Source organism: Wasmannia auropunctata, unplaced genomic scaffold (assembly GCF_000956235.1).
Source record: "Wasmannia auropunctata unplaced genomic scaffold, wasmannia.A_1.0 LD336106.1, whole genome shotgun sequence".
Lineage (NCBI taxonomy): Eukaryota > Metazoa > Arthropoda > Insecta > Hymenoptera > Formicidae > Wasmannia > Wasmannia auropunctata.
In genome coordinates, this window is record NW_012026784.1 from 9,026,414 (window position 1) to 9,046,846 (window position 20,433).

At 38.2% G+C, this 20,433-nt stretch overlaps 2 protein-coding genes across 4 annotated transcripts in view; one reads left to right on the plus strand and one right to left on the minus strand.

Annotated features, from left to right (window-relative positions):
- LOC105455961 (WD repeat-containing protein 47) overlaps positions 1-18,674 on the minus strand; it is a 58,095-nt gene extending 39,421 nt beyond the window's left edge. For both annotated transcript variants that reach the window (XM_011699698.1, XM_011699689.1), the window contains exons 1-5: positions 18,476-18,674; positions 9,000-9,699; positions 8,153-8,750; positions 7,503-7,854; positions 393-503 (exon numbers count right to left, since the gene is read on the minus strand). In XM_011699698.1, the coding sequence (XP_011698000.1) occupies positions 393-503; positions 7,503-7,854; positions 8,153-8,750; positions 9,000-9,699; positions 18,476-18,513 (1,799 nt within the window). In that variant the 5' untranslated portion in view covers positions 18,514-18,674. The remainder of the gene's footprint in view (positions 1-392; positions 504-7,502; positions 7,855-8,152; positions 8,751-8,999; positions 9,700-18,475) is intronic.
- LOC105455948 lies at positions 10,913-14,076 on the plus strand. 2 transcript variants are annotated; one of them, XM_011699668.1, is made up of 5 exons: positions 10,913-11,021; positions 11,438-11,818; positions 12,113-12,293; positions 12,483-13,024; positions 13,346-14,076. In XM_011699668.1, the coding sequence occupies exons 1-5, from the start codon at positions 11,001-11,003 to the stop codon at positions 13,880-13,882; spliced, it is 1,662 nt and encodes a 553-aa protein (XP_011697970.1). In that variant the 5' UTR covers positions 10,913-11,000; the 3' UTR covers positions 13,883-14,076. The 2 variants fall into 2 exon arrangements, with proteins under 2 accessions (XP_011697970.1, XP_011697978.1); XM_011699676.1 differs by having other exon boundaries at positions 13,352-14,076.
- Positions 18,675-20,433: the final 1,759 nt, after the last annotated feature.

Sequence of the window (20,433 nt, forward strand, 5' to 3'; positions counted from 1 at the left end):
AAGCATTGCTATAAAACGTTTTGATATTTTAGCAATCACTTTGACTTTCGCACAAAATTATTTTAATTATTGAACAAAAATTATTTTCAGATCTGGATTCAGCAAAATTGTTCTTTCCGTGTAGTGAAATCGGATTTTAACGGTTATGGGTTTTGACGATAACATATAATAATAAAAGAGAATGAAAATTAATTATGTTTATCAATTAAAAAATACCTCTAGCGAAACGAGGGATTGAAAGAGATTTGCTGTTTAGGGAATCAAACAGAAAGGCATTTCGACGCTAAATGTTACTGATATTAAATGACGCAATGCTTCTGAGAGAGCCATAAATTTTCGCGTATCTGTCATCGCAGCCGGAGCTTTTTACACAATGCAACTTGAGAACTTACGCGACTGGATCCGATCCATTGATCGTAGGCTTCGGTGACTGGATTCCAGACCGGACAGGTGTACTCGTGTGAACGGGCGAAGGTCCTTTGCTTCCCAAAGGCTGCTTTATCCTGCAAATTGTCAGAACAGACGCGAGCGATAATTCTCGATGGTAATCAAGTTTCGTCACGCGTGATCATAAATTTTCTTAAAATACGAGGAACGTATGGTTAGAGGTATTACGATCATCTGTCACTTATTAATCTCCCGTTTCCGTTGACATATTCCAGCGATCTTACTATTAAGCCGGCATAAATCTTATCTATTTACACGCAACAACTATGTATAACTGCTATAAAACACATCTGAATCTAAGAAACACTGCAGCATATAAAATTAATCTTTTTATAGGCAGAAGAATTAATCTTTTTTATTTAAGATAAATTAAATAAGTATAATTTCATGTGAAAATTGAAAGGTAAAGTAATATATAGATTTTTTATATTTACGAAAGATAAAATATATTACAATAACTTTTTATTAGAATATCTATATGTTACAGAGTTTCTCTACCAAATCATTATAAGTAATTCATTATATCCTGTTTAAACGTCTATTCCTTTCTCGCTTCTAAAGAATAGGCCTGGGAATCAGCCGTGACCGCGATTTTCATACAGAAACAGAAATGAAGAAGTTGTGAGACCTCTCAACCCGTGCCATTACTCAAGCGAGACGTGATTTATCGAGGATTCGTTGTCACCCTCCGAGTTTTAACATGGGAAAACGAGACGTCTTGGACCATCTTGACCTCCGCGAACTTAACTCGCGGGTCTCCCAGCGAGGCATGAACAACGGATTAAGTATCATCTCGAGTGTATAATCTCAAGTGATGCGACGTGCATGATCAACATGTATAATAATTCGTATGATGCGCTTATCTCTTATAAGACTTGATGCGCACGTAAAATTTCGAAAGCATCTCTCCATTTTCTCGAAGTCTCCCGCACCTTTTATCAGCTGCGAATCAACGTCAATCGTTCGCTCAAAGGTGAACCAGTTTCGTAATGGCGTTTCGGTCGTGAACGTTAGTTTTTTCAACGTAACGGTTTGATATGTACAGATGATTTACAATCCGACATTCTCTAAATCACTGAAACAATCTCTCCAGTCGATCATCGTGCGACGGCTCAGTTTTCGTTACCGTTATACAAAATCGCGCTGCATCATGGCGCGTGCTGCGTTCTCAATCGAGGTAACGTTTTCCGATGCGACATGAGCTCCCGGCACAGCTCCAGCCAAGCTCAGCAAGTTGCGCCTTTGCTGAGCGTGGCTTATAAGTTATACAATACAGCAAGTGCGATTGAGTCATATATTCGCGGAAATCACGGTAATATTTGGGAGTATTAATCATTTCTCATTAACTGACTTGTTTACCAACATCGATAAATATATAGAAAAATATACGCGTGGATTATAAAATGTGACGTCGTAGATAATGTTTATCATGTGTTAATCTAGGAAAAATCGATGTTTCACACAATGTATCGTTATTAAATGTCGGTTGATTAGTTTCAAATTTTTTTCAGAAAATATCAACTTTAGATTTATTTTAAAATGGATTATTTAAGAAATTGGATTTAATCAAGAACAATGAGCTGTTCTTGAAATAATATTCGCACGATATTAAATGCTCATTGAATCTGAATCATTTGTAAATTTTATTAAAAGCTTTACAAGTTTTTTTTAAAGAAAAAATCAAAATTATAAAAAATTAACATCTGTTTAGCATTTCAAGCCGAGAATGCTCCGCTAGTAGACCATACTACGGCAAATGTCATCCAGCGACCGAACGAGTAATATTTACCGACTTATGCACGGCGGCGTGGAACTGACGCTCCGGAGACTGCACGTGCTGCTGTGACTATTCTGTTTATTGTAAGTCGGCCGATTGTTAGGAGGCTGCACGCAGACCCGCTCGGCGATGCGGAATCGCGGCGTCGTTGGTTTGTGATAAATCATGCTTCCTGCACGTTCCTCACCGTCGAGTCGTGGCGCGTCTTCAGGCCTTCATCGCCACGTACACGGGGGGGGGGGGAGGGCGCTTCTCCCTTCGCGCGGACGGTTTCGCACGAACGAAGGTTTTTCGACGAGCGAAACTCGAGGGTCGACGGATCCCTTCCGTGAAACGCAACGGATCGGAATGCACTCGACGATCGACACGCGGCTCCGAAACGCGAAAAAAAGGGGCAAGAGAACCCGACGCCGACTTGACCGCCCAGGAAGCCGCGGAATTCGCACTCGTTTCGTTTTGCCGTTTGAGACTGGCGTGCGAGAGCGGTCGCGAACAAGCGGTATGTCGTTTGCCGTCGTGCAGCTGCAGCTGCGGGCGGTACTGAACTGATACTGCCGACCAGGAGGCCCGACGTGGAGTATCGCGAGGGAGCAAGAGCGGCGGCGGCGGCGGCGGCGGCGACGGTGGTGGCGACTACGATTCGCCCGACAGCGGCATTAGGCACGACTGAGGCTCAGGCCTCTGTCGGAGCTCCGACTCCGCTCTGTAATAACAAAGCGTATCGCGAACCTATCAGAGGCTGCTTTGATTCCCTCCGGCCGCCTGCATGCACGCGCGCGGCGCAACACGGTGCATCCGCGGCGATCAGCTGTCGCTGTGCGCGCAACCGCGAGTACGATTCACGACGAGAGGTGTAGAAAGTTTTGCGGCCTCTTAGGGAGCTCAAATGCAAATGTAGAGATAAATGGAATAAGGAGGGAAAAAACATGGTCTGCTCCTTTAGCGGAGTAAATAGCGTGACGACATCTCGCTCTCTTTCTTGAATTTTGATAAATGGAAAGTTAAAAAGGGGAAGCACACGCACGCGCGCGCACACACACATATCGAAAACGATTAGTCGAACAGAAATGTGTGTAAGAAGCGTTAGATAATAAAATCACACGGAAAGTTCTATTCTATATATCTTGATTGTTACTTGCTTGCTTGAACAATGTGAAATCGAGCCTAATAAACTTTTAAAAGTGAAATATTTAAAGTATCTAGACGGCTCTTCTATTATGATATCTTTCACATACCCAAAAATTTTTAAAGAGCACGTTAATAATGTAAAAGATAAGACATTGTAAAATTAATATTTTTAATTAGACAATAGTAAATTAGCAAAATTTTTTTTATCAAGCTATTACTTTCAATCGGGTAATAATTTTCGAGCGAAAGAATATCGAGCGCGCGAACAATCGCTTTCGGGAGAATCGCGCGAGGAACATCTGGCAGATGTCCCGCTTCGAGAAACAGAAGCTACAAGCGCCTCACAGTTATTTCTCGCGCAGTTAAAATGATACACGCGAGTTATACTCAATTTCACAACGTATCGCCACACTTTCTGCCTTATATCAGCAACGAACACGAGTTTCTATGAATTTTCAAGCGGCGTTCAGCCCGCTCGTCGGCAAAAGGAATTCTTCGTTCTGCTTTCTTAAATCGCGCCCGCGCGTCGGGCTTTACATTGCCGCCGACGCGAGGTATCCCGAACAATATCAACGCGTTAAATAATTTCCGAAGTTTTTTTGCGTTCTTTCCAGCCTCACAATTCTGCGTTTGCCCGCGATCAACTAGCTTTCACGACTCACTCCATTTCGGAACGTGGCTACGTACGATTACGCGATGTGAAATTTGTATAATAAAATAACTCTATTGCGCCACTACGCAATACATTCGCAAATATCATGTATTGTCTACACATTGTCTTAAAAAAAGGCTCGAATGTTGACATACGCCAAGACAATCATTAAATAAATCATTAATGACTTTTAATTAATTTTCATCAGATTGATTATTTTATTCCATTTATTGAAACTTTGTTGTCACATCCTCGATCTTTTACTTATATATTTCTAATATGGATATTAAAAAGGTAATACATATATATATATTAATATTTTATCGCAAACTGCAACAAAATTTTTCTACACTTCCATGAGTTTCATTTTTACATAAGTTCGTAGATAATTATACAAGAACTTAATTGTATCATTATATAACCGCGGTTAGTAACTCAATGTAATTATATAATTGATCTTTTAACCGCATGAAATTCCACGATAAATAAACTCATCGATGTGGAATGATTATTCAAAACGGATTTTGTTTTCTATTCATCTCTGGCCACAACACCTGGAGTGTTCAATGCTAACGAGGCGCTTTTAATTCAAGCGAAAGAGAGAAAGAGAGAGAGATAAAGACTGCCTCACGATTACTTCGTATTCCGATGATGTTCCAACAAAGCCTCGTTTGTTACCAATGACGACCGCTCGCGCGTTCTAATTATGCGCTGCACATCTCACTATATACGCGCAAGTAGGTGGCTGCGTTACAACGGACAAACATCAGTATCGAGTCCGCGATGTCAAGAGAATCCCAAGATCCATCTTTGGCATCCGGCACGATGTGCCATCGAGTCGAAACAATTTCTCGCCTCGTTAAGGAAATTTGATGCGTTGCATTTACGTGGTCGTAATCGACGGTAATAATATCACTGCCGCGCGATATTCTTGGCAGCGCGGCATAATTAGTGGAAATGAAATTGTTTGAAAGACCGACAAGTAATGTCAGTCTTATGACTCATGTGTAGAGAGAGTATTTAATTTTATGGTACATTTTTCCGAGACTTTTATATCCTTTTAAAGATATTTTCTAGAAACACTACATATTACGTATATAGATATTTTTTCCCTAATTCTATATTCGAGTATTTAAAAATTTCTTTTTTTTTTGTATATTTGTTTAAAAAAAACTATTTTTTGGAGTTTTATATTTCAATAACTTTAATTTTCAGATTTATTTTCAAATAACTTTGTTATCTTTTTTCTAATTTTACTAACGAATTAAAGAATCTTTCTAGTTTTTCACATTTCAAAAGTCATAGAATAATCCGAAGTAATTTAATGAATGTTTGCATAAAAGTAAAAATTACTTTCCAGCTATGTCATTGTTTTGAAAGAAGACAGAATGCTTCGAAGATAAGGTATTTCAAAGGAAGCTTTATATGTCGTTAACAAAAACAGAACGCGTGGTCCGATAAATCTAGCGAATCATCAAGAATAACCACGTTTGTTGAACTCGCCGAAGGATCAAGGGCTCTCGTTCGGCCTCCATCTCTCGGCCGACCGCGAAACGCCGCCGTCTAAATACGCCGTATTTTACCGCTAACGAACTGCCAGACACTCGAAGCTCCTTTGGACCGAGTTAATTCCTCGATTCATTCCGCGAAAACGTCAACGCGACTGCGCTAGCCAGCCTCATTAACACGTTCGTGAAAATGTACGTAACTACGAGTGAAAATACTATTCAACTGCATATGACGAAATAATTATTACTTGGAAAACATCCCGTAACGCATTCATGTATTTTAAGCCAACTTCTCTAATATTCATTTTTACTACTTAACTTTAATCTCAGTTTAATTTACTCTTTATCTTTTTCTAATCCTCAGAAAAGGATGAAAAGTAAGTTAAATCGAGATTAAAGTTAATTTACATTAATAAAAATGGACATAAGTCAGTTAAAGATTTCACAAATAAAAGATAGACTATGACAATAATTTTATTACTACAAATTATGAATGTCGCATTAAAATTTCGATTTGGATTTTTATAAAAAGTGTTGATTACAGAGTAATGTAATTATTGGTAAGTAAATAAATTAATGAATTTAATTAATAATCTACTATCTAATTAACTACTATCTAATTAAATACTATCTAATTAACTACTATCTAATTAACTACTATCTAATTAATAATCTATAATTTCCTAATCTATGTTATCACATTCTATTATATTTCTAGATTTTTTGTACCGCGATATTGTTACATTTACAAAAAAAAACGCGCGATAATTGTGAAATAATAATTTTTCCGTTTTACGTGAATAACACATGTTCGGAAATTCGGGACAGGTGCAAGTTTATGTGTTGGTACACACTTTGCAGGATGTAGTCACGTGTATGAATGAAGCAATGCGGCCGTAAATATGGAGGTATGCGCGTGAATCATCGATAGGGCAGGACCGACGCGACAGCGGAATTAAACGGTCGCCGTTTTGCTATACACATGCATCCGGTATCCGGTTTGAGCGCGATGTCAGCGGTCGATGCCAATGAACCGTGATCGAATTCCGATTTCAATTGCCAGTCTCTGCAGCGCGAAACAACATTCGCTTTCTCGAAGGTCCTTTCAATTAATTGCGAAACGACATATGGACATGCAATAAAATTACTTCCTGAGATCGATTATTGTATATAACGACAAAAAACAAATTACATATATATAATTTATATATTCACATAAAACTTTTAAATTATAAACGACGCTAATTTTATTGGAATTGCGGAATCTAAACAATTAATTTTTCACGCGTTCAAGTTTTTTAGTTCGAAAGAAAAATATTAAAACTAAATTTTTAAGAAACCAAAAATATTTTTCATACAAATTGTTTTTAATATTTAATTAATTTTTTATAATTTTTAATTTTTTAATTTGTCAAATTTGTTTTAAAAAATTAAGAATATTGAATAATTTAACAGACTTTGCGATATTAAATAATTTAATAGATATTTATAAAAATTCATCTATTGAGAATTTTTTAAATAATTAAGATTTTAAACTTTTAAGTCGACAAATATAGAATAATCGAAATAGTCAAAATAAACAGTTTTTTTCACTGATTCTCGCAGGAGGGTAATAGTCTATTTTAATCGAGACTTCATTGCGAAGTCTACATTTAAGTTGCTATTCTCGGCACGCGTTTTACCATTACACGCGACAAAGGCGTTTTGCTATCGCCATCTGTTGGGGAATGCAACGAACTCCAACTTTTCATTGAGTGCATTCGATGCAACAGGACCGACGTAGGCAACACTGACAGTATATTAAATACGGTGTGATGCTACTTAAAAAATATCGCATAATTTCTTAAATTGCGCACTCTTTTTAAGCTTTATTACACAAAAAAATATATCTTTCTGGCAATTTGAGAATCGCGAATATCACATGTCTTTATAATTTTTCACTGAAAATATTTCCTGAATAAAATCTATAACATTGTAAAAAATTACTCACCCTTCTCCCTGCAGTCTATTATCTGCTACTTGCATAGGTAACGGCGTAGCTAGCTGCCTGACTAATTCGTCCCTCTCTCTTTCCTTTTGCTGGATGGTCTCCTGCAACCTTTGTTTCTGTTTCTGGTATTCCTTAAATAGGCCACCGTTGTAACTTTGTTCGAGGTTGTCGCTGGGAGCCACCATCGCTCTAATCGGTACCACGGATGGGTCTGTAATTTTGGCCGCGACTCCCGTAGGCTTTTCCGTCAGGGAGTCCCGTCTGGAACTTCTGGCGGTCGAAGGCGCCGGCGATTCCCTTCCGGGCACTCTGCGCTCTGGCGTGGACGTTGCTGAAGGGTCCGCTTCCACGCCTATTATAAAAATTACGAGTTATTTTCAAAATAATTTAAAAACTCTTTATGTGATATAAAACTACATTTAACAACTCCATTATTTTCACAGTCGTAGAAATAATAAAATCAATCGAAGCTAAATAAACTCTTATTGTAATAATTAAACACGTTATTAAGTGATCAGGATGATACTATATGAATTAGAAATTAATCGTTTTTTTTATTCAAATCTTTTATATAATATTCTATTGTGCACGTAGCGAAATGATTTAAAAAAGCTTCTAAGTACAAAATGTATGTACTTTTATAATCTTACCATCGGGGCTTTTGGAGTGTCCGCGAGTCCTCGGCGGAGCCTTAGGTTGAGCATTCATCGCAGCCTCTTGTATCGAGGGTAGTTGTTGGAACTCGGCGTAATTCGAGCTAAGGAAGACGTCGCCCTCGTTCTCGAAGAGCCTATCGACGCTAGTATTCATCAACTTGTTGTTCTTGAACCCGGTCAAATGGAAGCTAGCAAACGACGACCTCGACATCGGGTTTACGTCGCCGACGGATAGCGCCATAAGTGCCGCCGATGGTATCGACGTGTTCTTGGGACTCCTGGGCCCGAGGCCAGCCTCCAGAGCCGGCACTAGGCTACGGGACATCATATCCGCGGCGGATCTCGGCCTGGTGAACGGCATGGCGCTGTGCGGGAAAGTCTTCGGCTTGATCGGCGTTATCAGCATGTGCTCCGTCCACGAAGTCTCCAAGGAGGGCCTCTCCAGGCGTTCCACGTCGACATTTAGGGTTCTTTGTGCAAAGGGTACGGCGAACGTCTCGGGAGGTATACTTTGAAGCCACGAGAGCAAGCTCAAGTCCGAATCGCTAAAGCCCACGGACCCATCTAATAGCCTCGAAAAACTCATCTCTACCTGTAACATAAGAATACACAGAATAAAAATCTAAACAAAATGAAATTAAACTATGCGATACATACTATAAAAATAAGAATAAATGCATAAACTATCATACAATAAAATTTTACCAAGTTATTATGTACATATGTATAGTCTACGTTTATATGTATAAAAAAAGCAAAAGTAATTTTAATTTTAATATACTCCTTTGGCAAATTTTTAATATATTTTAATGAAATAAAATAAAAAATGAAAAAAAATTACCTGTTCGCTCTCTTTCGACCCGGTAGCTTTCGCCTGACAATAATTTACGCAGGACTCATACAAAATGCCCTTGATAATAAGCTGAATGAGTCGATCGTTTTTCGCCGAGGTAATCGGATGTGCGGGATCGGCGCTCTTCCTGTCGCCCGGCAGGAATTTCTCTACCAACGGGTGAACCTCGCGGAAACATTGTACCCTCGCGTTACTAGGATTCCAGTCCTTGTACTGCAGGTGATCCGTCAACCGCGGTAGAGTAAGCAACAGACACAGGCTGCTGTATTCCTCCTTGGAAGGCGCGAACTTTTCGAGATCGTTCAACACCTTAACGACCTCCTCGACGGCGTTGTCGACGCTGCCGTTCGTCCCGGCGGCGATAACGTTCGCCTCGGACTTGATGCACAGCAGCTCGACGTACTTGTGGCGCAGGATCGAGTACGTGAACTTCCTCATGTCGAAGTCCGACAGCGCTTCCAGCGGCTGGATGAACTCGAGCACGTCGTCCCATTGCCCGTCGAGGATCAGCTGGCGCAGGAAAAGCACGTCGTCGCTGTACTGGCCGTTTATCACGCCTGTCTCGCGCTCGAGCGAGAGCTGCGAGATGTGAAGGTCGCGGCTGTGGAGGAACTCCAAGGTCAGGCGCACCACATCCTCCTCGCGCAGCGTCAGGTGCGCCGCCGGCATCACGTACCGAATACGCAACCTGGATCATTTCATTAAAAAAACATAAATTGGCGTAATTGTGCCGCGTAATCCTCATGTATTGCAAGTCATTGATCGCCGAGGTACGCTTTGCAAAACAGTTTCTACCAAGAGATAAATCATTGAGAAATTTTGATGTTGACATTAAAATTTTTATAGAACACTTATAATCATATTCTCATAATTGAATTATTTTATAAAAATACGTTTCAGTTTCTGCGAAATATTTGTGATTTTTCGGATTACAGTAGATTTGCGAAGATGTAGAGAAAATTGAAAAAATTGATGATAATAACATTTACGATTTTTAAGTCGGATGTACATTACTGTAAAATAACTTTCACGTTTAGAAAGTCACATTATATGAGAAAATTAGATACTTGTAAGTATATGAAATTCAATTTTGAATTATAAAATAAAAAATTTTCATTTTTAACTCTCCGTTTTTAAAAACTTCGAATATATGCGCAATACGGTATTACGAAAACGACTTCTCATTCTGAGAAATATTGAAATTGCCACGCGGATATTACGAGTAATTTAACACGATATTACTGCTAGTGGATATTACTATGTAATATATGGGAATTATGAAATCGCTTCAGGAATTTACCCCTTGGTTTCAAGCGCTTCGCGTGCTACAAACGCGAGATAACGATGAAACGCAGACGAAAGGTTGCTTAGCTTAGATATTTATATTCAGAGTGGCCCACAGCGAGAGAGAAATCTAGATGAACGTCTCGGCATTCAGCCACCCACTTACGCGATAATCAGGGCACGTCTGCGGGTGCGCTGGCCCCGAAGTGCAACGAACTCTCTCGTGAGGAAGTACTATTTCGTGCATTCCGTACGTGCATATCATTATTGGGTTTCGTAATCGTTTGCGTTTTACAATAAACGGAAGTCCGCGCGCAAATCGAATTGCATCCACACGAATCGTGATGATTGTTACAGTTCTTTCGCAAGTCGGCTGTTAGGCAAACGCATATGCCGTTTTGCGACATAACGCAAGCACACGCGTTTTTTTTATTTTTTTATTAGTCAATTAGCAAATGCAGCAGTTCGCATCAACGACATTTTCAGAGCGCGGATATGAGTAACGCTGAAATGTTTTAAAAACATTTGATGACGTCCGTATTTCTGGCCCGGATGGCTTTACAATAGTCACGATGTGTGAACTGATCAAATTACGAAATATATGAAATTCGTACTGTCAGCGATTCCATGGATTATTTACACTTGACGGACCGAAGAGTCGTGTCAGTTTCGAGCGAACTATAGCAAGAGCAACAAGAAGTCACGATGTTTCCGCATCAAAGATTGGTGAGTGTATTTTTCTAATATACTTTTTGAATTCACTTTTTATGAATCTTTAACTTTTGGAATTAAAACTTTTCAAGAATTAAATTAAATATATTATCAATATTAAACGGAAATGTTGTAGAAATTAATACACGATGAAACATTCATCTTTTTGTAGTGTTATTTTACTTTTCCATTAATTCAATTTTTATATTCAAAAAATAATATTCCACAGTAAATCCACAGATGTGTAATCGCTCTCTGAATAATTTCAAAATTAAAAAAATATATTCCACAGTAAATCCACAGATGTGCAATCGCTCTCTGAATAATTTCAAATTGATTAATAAAATAAATAATTTAAGGAAATAAATTTCTGCTGTATCGAATATCCGTTCGAGAACAATCTGCATATAAAGTTTCCTTAATCATTCCAGTTCTTAGCAGTGACAATATCATTAGCAAGTATCGTACTTGCTGACGTCCTGGTTCAGCCCGGTTATAAACCTCAATCCAGCACTCCAGCCTACTCGCAACTTGCTCCGCACCGGACATATTCTGCGGCTCAAGGCACGGAACAATTGTCGAATAAAAAATCGTACCTTCCGGAAGTTCAGAGTGTTCGCAGTGTTCAAACGGTGTATCCCTATTACGAATCGCACGATAGCAATGCTCGTTCAAATCTGCTAAGATATCCACTTCAGCACCATTATCCGTACCATTATCATTATGCAAGGCCGAAGCATCTACACTTCGCAAAGATAGGAGGTCATGGATACACGCGGCCCTCGGTGTTCGTCGGCTATCCTCGACCCGTGGTAAATGCTCCCAATTTCATCTAATATCTGTCACATTAATTTAATTTCGTTCTAATATTTTGTTACAATTTCAGTGATAACATTTCATTTAATTTTATATTTTAAATATAATATTTAATTTAGAGTATATCTGTAATATCTAATATCAATTTATCTTATGCGACAAATGTACGTCACTATATTATTGCCAAACAGCTTTTCTTTGAGTTAATTATAATACGAACACTGATATTTCCTTGTATACGGGAATTGACCTCACAAATTGAAGATTTCTTAAGAACGATATTTCCTCAGCTAGTTCCATACCACCGGAGGTACAGGAGGTCCGATGGGTCCGATCCTACGAGCAACGAATCCAGTAAATCTGCGATCGTTGCACATGACGATGATGTGGCCGCGAAGTCGCCCTTAACCGACGCCAAGCATACGGCCATCGACTCGTTACTTCCAGAACATGAACCTACAGATACTAATGGTAAATAGTCTGAAGAATAAGGTTCGCCATCTCTATGGGATGATCTGACGTACTCTGCTTATTTTAAAAGCCGCGTAACTCCAATTTGCATATACAATACATATACGAGTTTCAATGAAACGCGAACGTAAATTAACGTATCGATATTAATAAATACATCCGCTTTCAATGTGAATTGCTCAATTACAGATAAGCGTGTGGAAAATCGTCAGACCAACAATGGCCATGTAACGCCACGGCATACAGGTTTATTCGACCTCCCGATATATTATCCCGGAAATGTACAGTACGCTCCTTCTGACGATGAAAAACAAAACCAGCCAGAAAACACAATGGAACATGCAATTATAAAATTTTCTCCGAGCACGTATAATCGGCAACAAACTTGCACAGGCTATGACAATCCACTCATGAGTAACAGACCTTCTACAAGAGTGCAGCAATCTTTGGAAGATGACTACACTGATGATGACGACTCACACAACAGATACCAAGATGCATCTCCTAAACAGTTTGATGGACTTAACAACGATTTCTTGAATACAATAGGATATTGGCAGGGACATACATACGATAACGTGATTCATAAAGATTTCGAACAAACCGCGGTTCCATTTCAGATACCAGCCTCTGCACCGTCCCTGCTTCCTTGGACAATTTATTATTATAATTTGAAAAACGAGAAAACGATTCCGACTGCGCAGCAAAACACCGAAAAGAAATCTTCGCAGGTAAAGATTCTAATGTCATTTAATTTTATGTTTAAAATATTTTTATTTTTGTCCAATTTTATAAAAATTTAACTGGTTATTACGATTGAGATGATAAAGACCGTTTGCATAAATATTTTTCAATTAAATCTCAATTTAAGTCTGATTAGTAATATTCACTATTTACAACTTCAATATTGAAAAAATGAAAAATATTCTTTTCTTCAATGTAAAATACAATATAATATTTGTACAGACTAAATATCTTATATGGTATTCTTAGAAAAACAGAAAGAGAAAGAATTTTTTTTACAAATAATTAATAAAACGCATTTACGTCTGCTACAGGAAACGGGCAATACGGCTCAGCCAAGACAAAACTACTATGACGAACCTTATTATTATGACATCAAACTTTTACCGCAAAGTTTTCCTGATGAGCCGATGACAACTACTATACAACTTAACCGCCCAATTATGGTACCATCTCTCAATCCCTATGTACCAAATGACGAGGATGTAATAAACGATATAAAAGACGAGGACCTCAACGTCGACGACTTCGTTCGTATGCCGTATTCTAATGGAATGGATACGTCGCTCCCAAATCGTTTTTCTTACCATCCACAACCGGACTACGATTCGAACAAGTTCTCCGAGTCTCCAACTCAAATCCCTAACTATACATTTGGCAAAAATACTGACGGGGATATTATTTCGAGAAATATAATGCAACAGATACCGGAAACGCAATCTTCAGCCACAAACAATTACCCGCTGGGGAAAAGAATACAAGCTGGACCACCAAATTACAATTATTACACTTATCCAAGTAACACACTATCTTCTGGCATGTTTTCGTCACCAGTTTATTATTAGTGAGGCACTGTTATAGATATGACGCTGTTATCGATTCCTGTTAGGTTACCTTGAAGCAACGAGTCGATTGACCGTAATTTTTTTTCATGTTCTATTTATTATAATTACTCTCATACCATGCACATATAATTTTTTATAAACGCACATCCCTCATCAAACTTCGTCCACTCGATAGTTGAACTTTTATATATATTTTTTCTAAGGAATATGATATGTTTTACTTCAATGTTAAAAGTCTATGTACTGAGATCTTAAATAAATTATTTTAATATTCTATTTTTTTACATTTTTTTAGCGCATTATAAACTTTATAATATAATATCCTAAGATGTCATAAAAACTCTAAATACTATTTAGAATTATCCGAATTTATAATATAGTAATCTTAATAATTTTGCTATGATGAGCTTCTAATCTTTTAATTAAGCTTCTAAATACGTGCTTAAACCAAATGATTAAACTAAGTAAACAGTGTGAAAACATTATTAATAATATAATATATTAATATATTAATAATATTAATTGTAACTGCAAATCTAAAACATACATTCTTTTAATAGACAAGTTGATTAACAAGAACAGTTTCATTATTGATTGAATAAGGACCGATAATGTTCGAGTTGTATGTCCAAAATCATGAAGTTTCATCATGGAATATAAATCGGGAGCACTTTCACCAACAATCCTTTGAGTGTAGTCGATAAGTGCACACAGCGATGAAACGAAAATTCAATTTCAGACAATTTGCCGGGAGAGTTAATTGAGCCGAACGCGGGGATCGTGGCGCCGGTTAAGTCTGTAAAATGTGCGAATGTCTACCGGAAAAAGAGGGCAAACACTGATCGAGCAATTTCTGACTCGGCCCCGGGGCGCATCTCGCTCTGATGGAATGCAATTTCTTCGATTTCGTGGAAAGCTGCTTTCGACGGGATGCGCGAATGTTTTAGCTTTCGTTATTTCTATTGGCGGGACAAACATCGCAAGGTCTGAAACGCGATAAAAATTGATCGGAGAGTTATATTTATTATATTTGCACGATTAAAGTGGAATGGCAAGTTCCGTCAAACATCAGAGATAACGTAATATTGCGTTAGATATTAAATAACCTTCGGCAAACGTCTTACGAAATCAATTGATCGTAATCGCGAGATCCATCGATCGAGATGCATCGCTGATCTCTTCAAATGGATACGTAATGCGTGGCTGACGACTGCCGGTTGTAGCAGGTCGTATAAACTCATCGTATAATAACGCATCGAGGTAACGGAGCACTGAGGCGTTTAAAGTGCGCTGAAAGTTATGAAACGAGACGTAAAAGGCACGCACCGTGTTTACAGCGATGTAATCATCAGCGCTGTTGCGTGAACGCTATCGCGAACTAAATTCGGTCTTTTGTACGTTAATCCCAAACGCAGAGATCTTTGAATTTCCTTGCGTCCTCTTTCAAATTGTTTGTTAATAACGTGGGATTTTTATTTAGGATGCAGCGGCTGCTTTATCTGTGTTTCATCTTGCGTAGTATCAATCAGCTGTTGCCGTTACACGCAATTGATTCATTTGAAATTTAAAGGGAAGCACACATCAAACGGAAGTTACGAATTGCTGGTCAGTCGTTCCACAACGTTTGCCATAATAATGACTACAAGAATCGGCCGTTACGCTCGTAACAGGTGAGTTAACTCTGTTATAATTAAGCAATAATTAAGTCAACGAGGGATCCTAATTGTCTGTCAAAATATATACATAGCACATTATCACGTTACATACTGCCAATTAATATTGCTATTCAGAAAATTTTTCAAGATTGGAAATCTCTTGAATTACAAACTATATACGGAATTTTAAAAAAATTAATTCTATAAAATAACGAATAAGATTCTTGGAATAAAGAATATAAATATCCAAAATCATAGGTAGATTATAGAAATATATAAAATTATTATATTCTATTTTGTTCTATTTTTTTTATATACACTCTTTAAAATATGTAAGACATTTATTAAGCGTTTAAAAATTTGCTGAAGTTTTTAGCGGAATTGATACTTCAGTTCTTTGAGAGAATCTTCGATGTATGATTGGCTGTTTTTTATTCTGCGAAGAATCTTTAGATCTTTTAATACGTCGTCCATTCTTCACTCTTCGATAATCGAAGCGTGACGAAGTTTCTTGGCCCGGCAGCCGGTTTCATTAAGAAGACGTATAATCTCGGAACTGCAATTCGCAAAAGTGAAAAAGACTTCAAACGTAAAAAGCGCCGTCGCCGAGTAAATTTCAAAAGGAACGCTCGTAAGTTCGACGAGCCCGAGCTTGTCGCCGAGTGCATTTCGCCGCCCTCACCCCGACTTCAACTTTAACATCGCCTTGACTCTTTGCACCGCATTTCCCGCGATTCGCGGGATTCCAACTTGTTCACATATATTCCGTTCCCTTCGCGACGTTATCCACGCAGGCGCGGCAAAAATCGTTTGTTAATTTATACTACGGTCCTTTGAGGCAATCCAATATAACGGCGCATCCTTCCGCAGGACAGAATTAATCGAGCATGCAAACGAGAGGAGAGTATCGCTTTATGCGGATCACTTTGCTTTTCTACACATATCGATTTTTCCGGTTAAATGAACGATAAAAACCTTTGCAATCATAGGAAGTACGGATACAAAGTCTATAATTTCTCATTCTAATAAAATAATATTTATAAGTAAACAGTCAATTACGTTACATTACTTTTGTACATTAATTCTGTGTACATTAATTGTGTTTTATATTAATATTAAAATATCAAGAGAGACACAGTAATCCTCTTTTTTAAATATAGTTAATTAATAAAATAAATAATTAATTAATTTAAGTAGGTATATTCAGTTGTCAGTTTACTAGAATTTACTTTCAGTAAATTAAAATATGTATGACATAATATTAGGAAAATACGTGCGATAACGCTAAGTAATTTAATAATTTCGTTTCTATTTATTCTATTTATTCGATTCCCGTAGTCAAATATTTATTTTAATATTAGATTAATATTTCATGTTTTGCCCACATTGACAACAAGCTAAAAGATAAAGCTGAGTAGTAAAGATTATAATGAGCTTAATAATTTGAAATCGGTTTTTTTTTTACTTTTTGTTTGTATGATTATTACAAATAGATATGTTATTTTTATGTGCAATAAAATAACCTAATTAATCTCTTATTTTCTAGTTTTCCCGCACTATTATGTTTGAAGTACATTTCAGATTGTAATAATACCTAATAAAACTTGAATGTATTTTAAATAAAATACTTCGAGGAATTCTTTGATTTTTTTCCAAATGAGAGAAAAAAAGGAAAGTAGGTATGATCTATTATAGCAATGCAAACAACTTCTTTGAGAAAAAGCCGGAACTTGCAATTTGATGGGAGCTGGGTGCGAATATGCTGGAGAATTTATATTGCCTGCTGAAAAAAAAACGGAGAATACTGTCGCGTGACCTATCTCCGTGGGTAAATCAAGCGTCGAATACCGGTACCGGTCTCGACTTACGGGGTCAAAGCTGACCCGCTGAATACCTCCATTACGGGATGGCTAATGGTTTCTTTGCGCTACGAAGAAGATTCCCTCTTGGAAATATTGCTTCTGGTTAGCGAAAAAGCGGTAAACCTTCCACGAACTACTCGCTCTTATCACTAGGGCAGGTTCAACGTACTGATACACCGAACTTAACATCGCATCGCGCTACAAAGTCTAAATTTAACGCAAACGCCTCAGTGGATGAAACGCTAAATTAAATTCGTCAACGTTGAACTCATCGCTAAATTAACTTTCACGAGGATAAATTGAACCTGTCGACGCCAAGCTGCCTCGCTAAATTCAAAGAATCTATATTTCGATTATACAGTCATAGCATGCATATATGCTATAATTAAGTTCATAAAAACTTATGGTATTCTTTTTCTGCAACAATTATGCATTTTTAGGCAAATCGCAAGCAATTGTAATAAATGTCACATTTGAGAGATTGTCTATTATTAAAGTAAAAGCATTGATAGCGTCATTTCCTCACACGATATACCAAACCTTTGCTATATATCTAACGATGACTCACCGATGCATTTACTACCATGTACTTGTACCATGTAGAAGAATTATCAACGATGTATCGACTGATTACAGGCGATCACTATATACATGAAACCGTCTTTAGTCTTATCAGAAAAAAAATTCGTATTATATAAAAAAGATGTAAAAATAAATTTACAAGTGATTGATTATCGGACGATTGCAGCTGTTACCTGATCATTATCGACGCATTACGAAGAAAAGGTAGAACCGCATCATTAGGATTTTTGCTATTGATGCAATGTGGAAATCGAGTGCAGTCGGAAATCCGTGTATCAGATGAGCGAAATTGAGATATAAGGAGGCTATACGTATCTAGTAAGTAAGCCAATTCAGGCTGGAAGATTGTATCACCAAGTAAGTCACTTACAGGTTCAGGGAGAATTTTCATTTAAAATACCATTAAAAAATATTGGAAGTAACAATAACGAGAATAAAAGAAAGCGAGGAGAGTGGAACCGTGCACAATTATCACAAATAATTAACATATTTACGTCTTCTGGGCCGCGCGTTTGTACGTCGTGGCAAACATTCACGCAAGAAGATTCAGGAATTCCTCAGTAACACATATTACACGCGCGACGCGAACATTTAGATCGAGATGCACGAACGAAATCGACGGAGCACGTGGATGCACGTACGAGTGTCGTCGCGCGACGCACTGACTCAAGTGTCGCCGGACGTCGAGGCGCCGCTGCGACGGCGCCGACGTATCAGTCGGAAGTAACACCCTTGCGATTACGGTCGTGAGAATAAGCGCGACGCGCATCGAGATCGCGTCGCACGTGCAAAACGCCACCCCGCGAGGAAATCAATCCCTCTCGAGAGTTATGCTTATGAGAGCATAACCCGTACGATCGCGTCACGAGAGACGCAAAAGGGAGTCGATAACGTCACTGGTGAACATCCGAACGCGGTGTCCGTTAAACGAGAAATAAATCGCGTTTAAGGTCAAGACGTTAATGGGAAGCAACGATATTCATTTGACTCTCGGTGCGCGATTTAATCCTCCAAGTTTTCAGGAATCTTTTCTCCAATATTTAAATTTACCTGTCCACGTAATTAAATCAACTTAAAGATTGAAAAAAATGATACGCGAATTCTTTCTCCGTGGTGACCGCTTTAATTGAGAATCCAATTAAATACAATTGCACCTGGAGACAAACTCAGCCGCGGAGTTTGCGAGTATCGGGCGTTGCATTAACGCGAAAAATCTTAACGAGATTTTGACCTCGAGATAAGTCTTTACAGCTTCGGTAAAACCGTAAAACGTGGAACCGTAGTACCAGTCCCCTGTGACCTCCCCTACGTGACCTTCACCTACGCGGCCACCTTCTCCGGAATACCTGCTGCCAGGTCAACTTCCGCGTCGAAGAAACATATCTTTATAGCCGCGAGTATCTCATTGCTGAGGACCGATATTCATAAGCACTTTTGCAGAATCGCGTCGGTCGAGAAACGGACGGAATAACGGAGAATCTTCGCGAGATCCGACAAAATCCCGCGAGTGTATCGGGCGACTTCACGAAAAAAAAGAAAGAAGATTGCACACTGCGCGCGTGCCTACGCAATTATCAGCAAATTAATATTCCTACTCGTGATGTAAAGCTAATTGAACAGCATCGCGTTCGTTGCATGAGATGTTTCAAAAGGGTTTATTTATGCGGAAATTAACTGCATCGCGGTATGTACCGTTTTGGAATAAGATTCAAAGAAGACTCGGAAGAAATTGAAAATTAACATGCAGGTTTTCGTCAAAGCATAGAAATTAAAAAAAATGTATATACACATGTGTAGAAAAAATATATGTGTGTATGTGTGTGTGTGTGTGTGTATTCAATAAATAAATAAATAAAATATTTTTCTATAACATTTTTGTTATTAAATCGTATATAATTTTATATTTTTCTATATTTATTGTTTTATTATATATATATAAAAAATTCTGAAAAAATTTCTTTCTAATCTCATGAAAATATAAGTATATGCTCACGCGCATTTCTGGGTAATATTATTGTGTTAAATTAAAAATAAATATTAAATTGCAATATTTCTTTTAATAACATCATCTACATGTATATAAAAGACTGTCGATATTAAGTTAGATGTCAAATTAAATGCTCCTAAATGCTTCTAAAGTCTTTTGCCTTTGACGAATATCAAGCAAAGAATGTAAGAATGGACTTGACGAAGTCGGTGCAGCGCGACGTGTTCTGGAGCAATGTCCGTTCCGGGCTACGTGCTCCCCTTAATTGAGCGTGCACTAATCCCCCTTTCCTTCGTCGTCGGCCTGGAGGGGCCCACGCGGCACGGCGGCGGTTCCCCACGTGTGGTCGCGCCTTAATTGAGCGTGCGCCCACTTCGAGTCGGCACGATTCTTTTCTCATCTTCCTCGCCGTCTCGACATTAAACCGTGCTCACGTATACGCGTAATAAATTAGAATCGTGCATT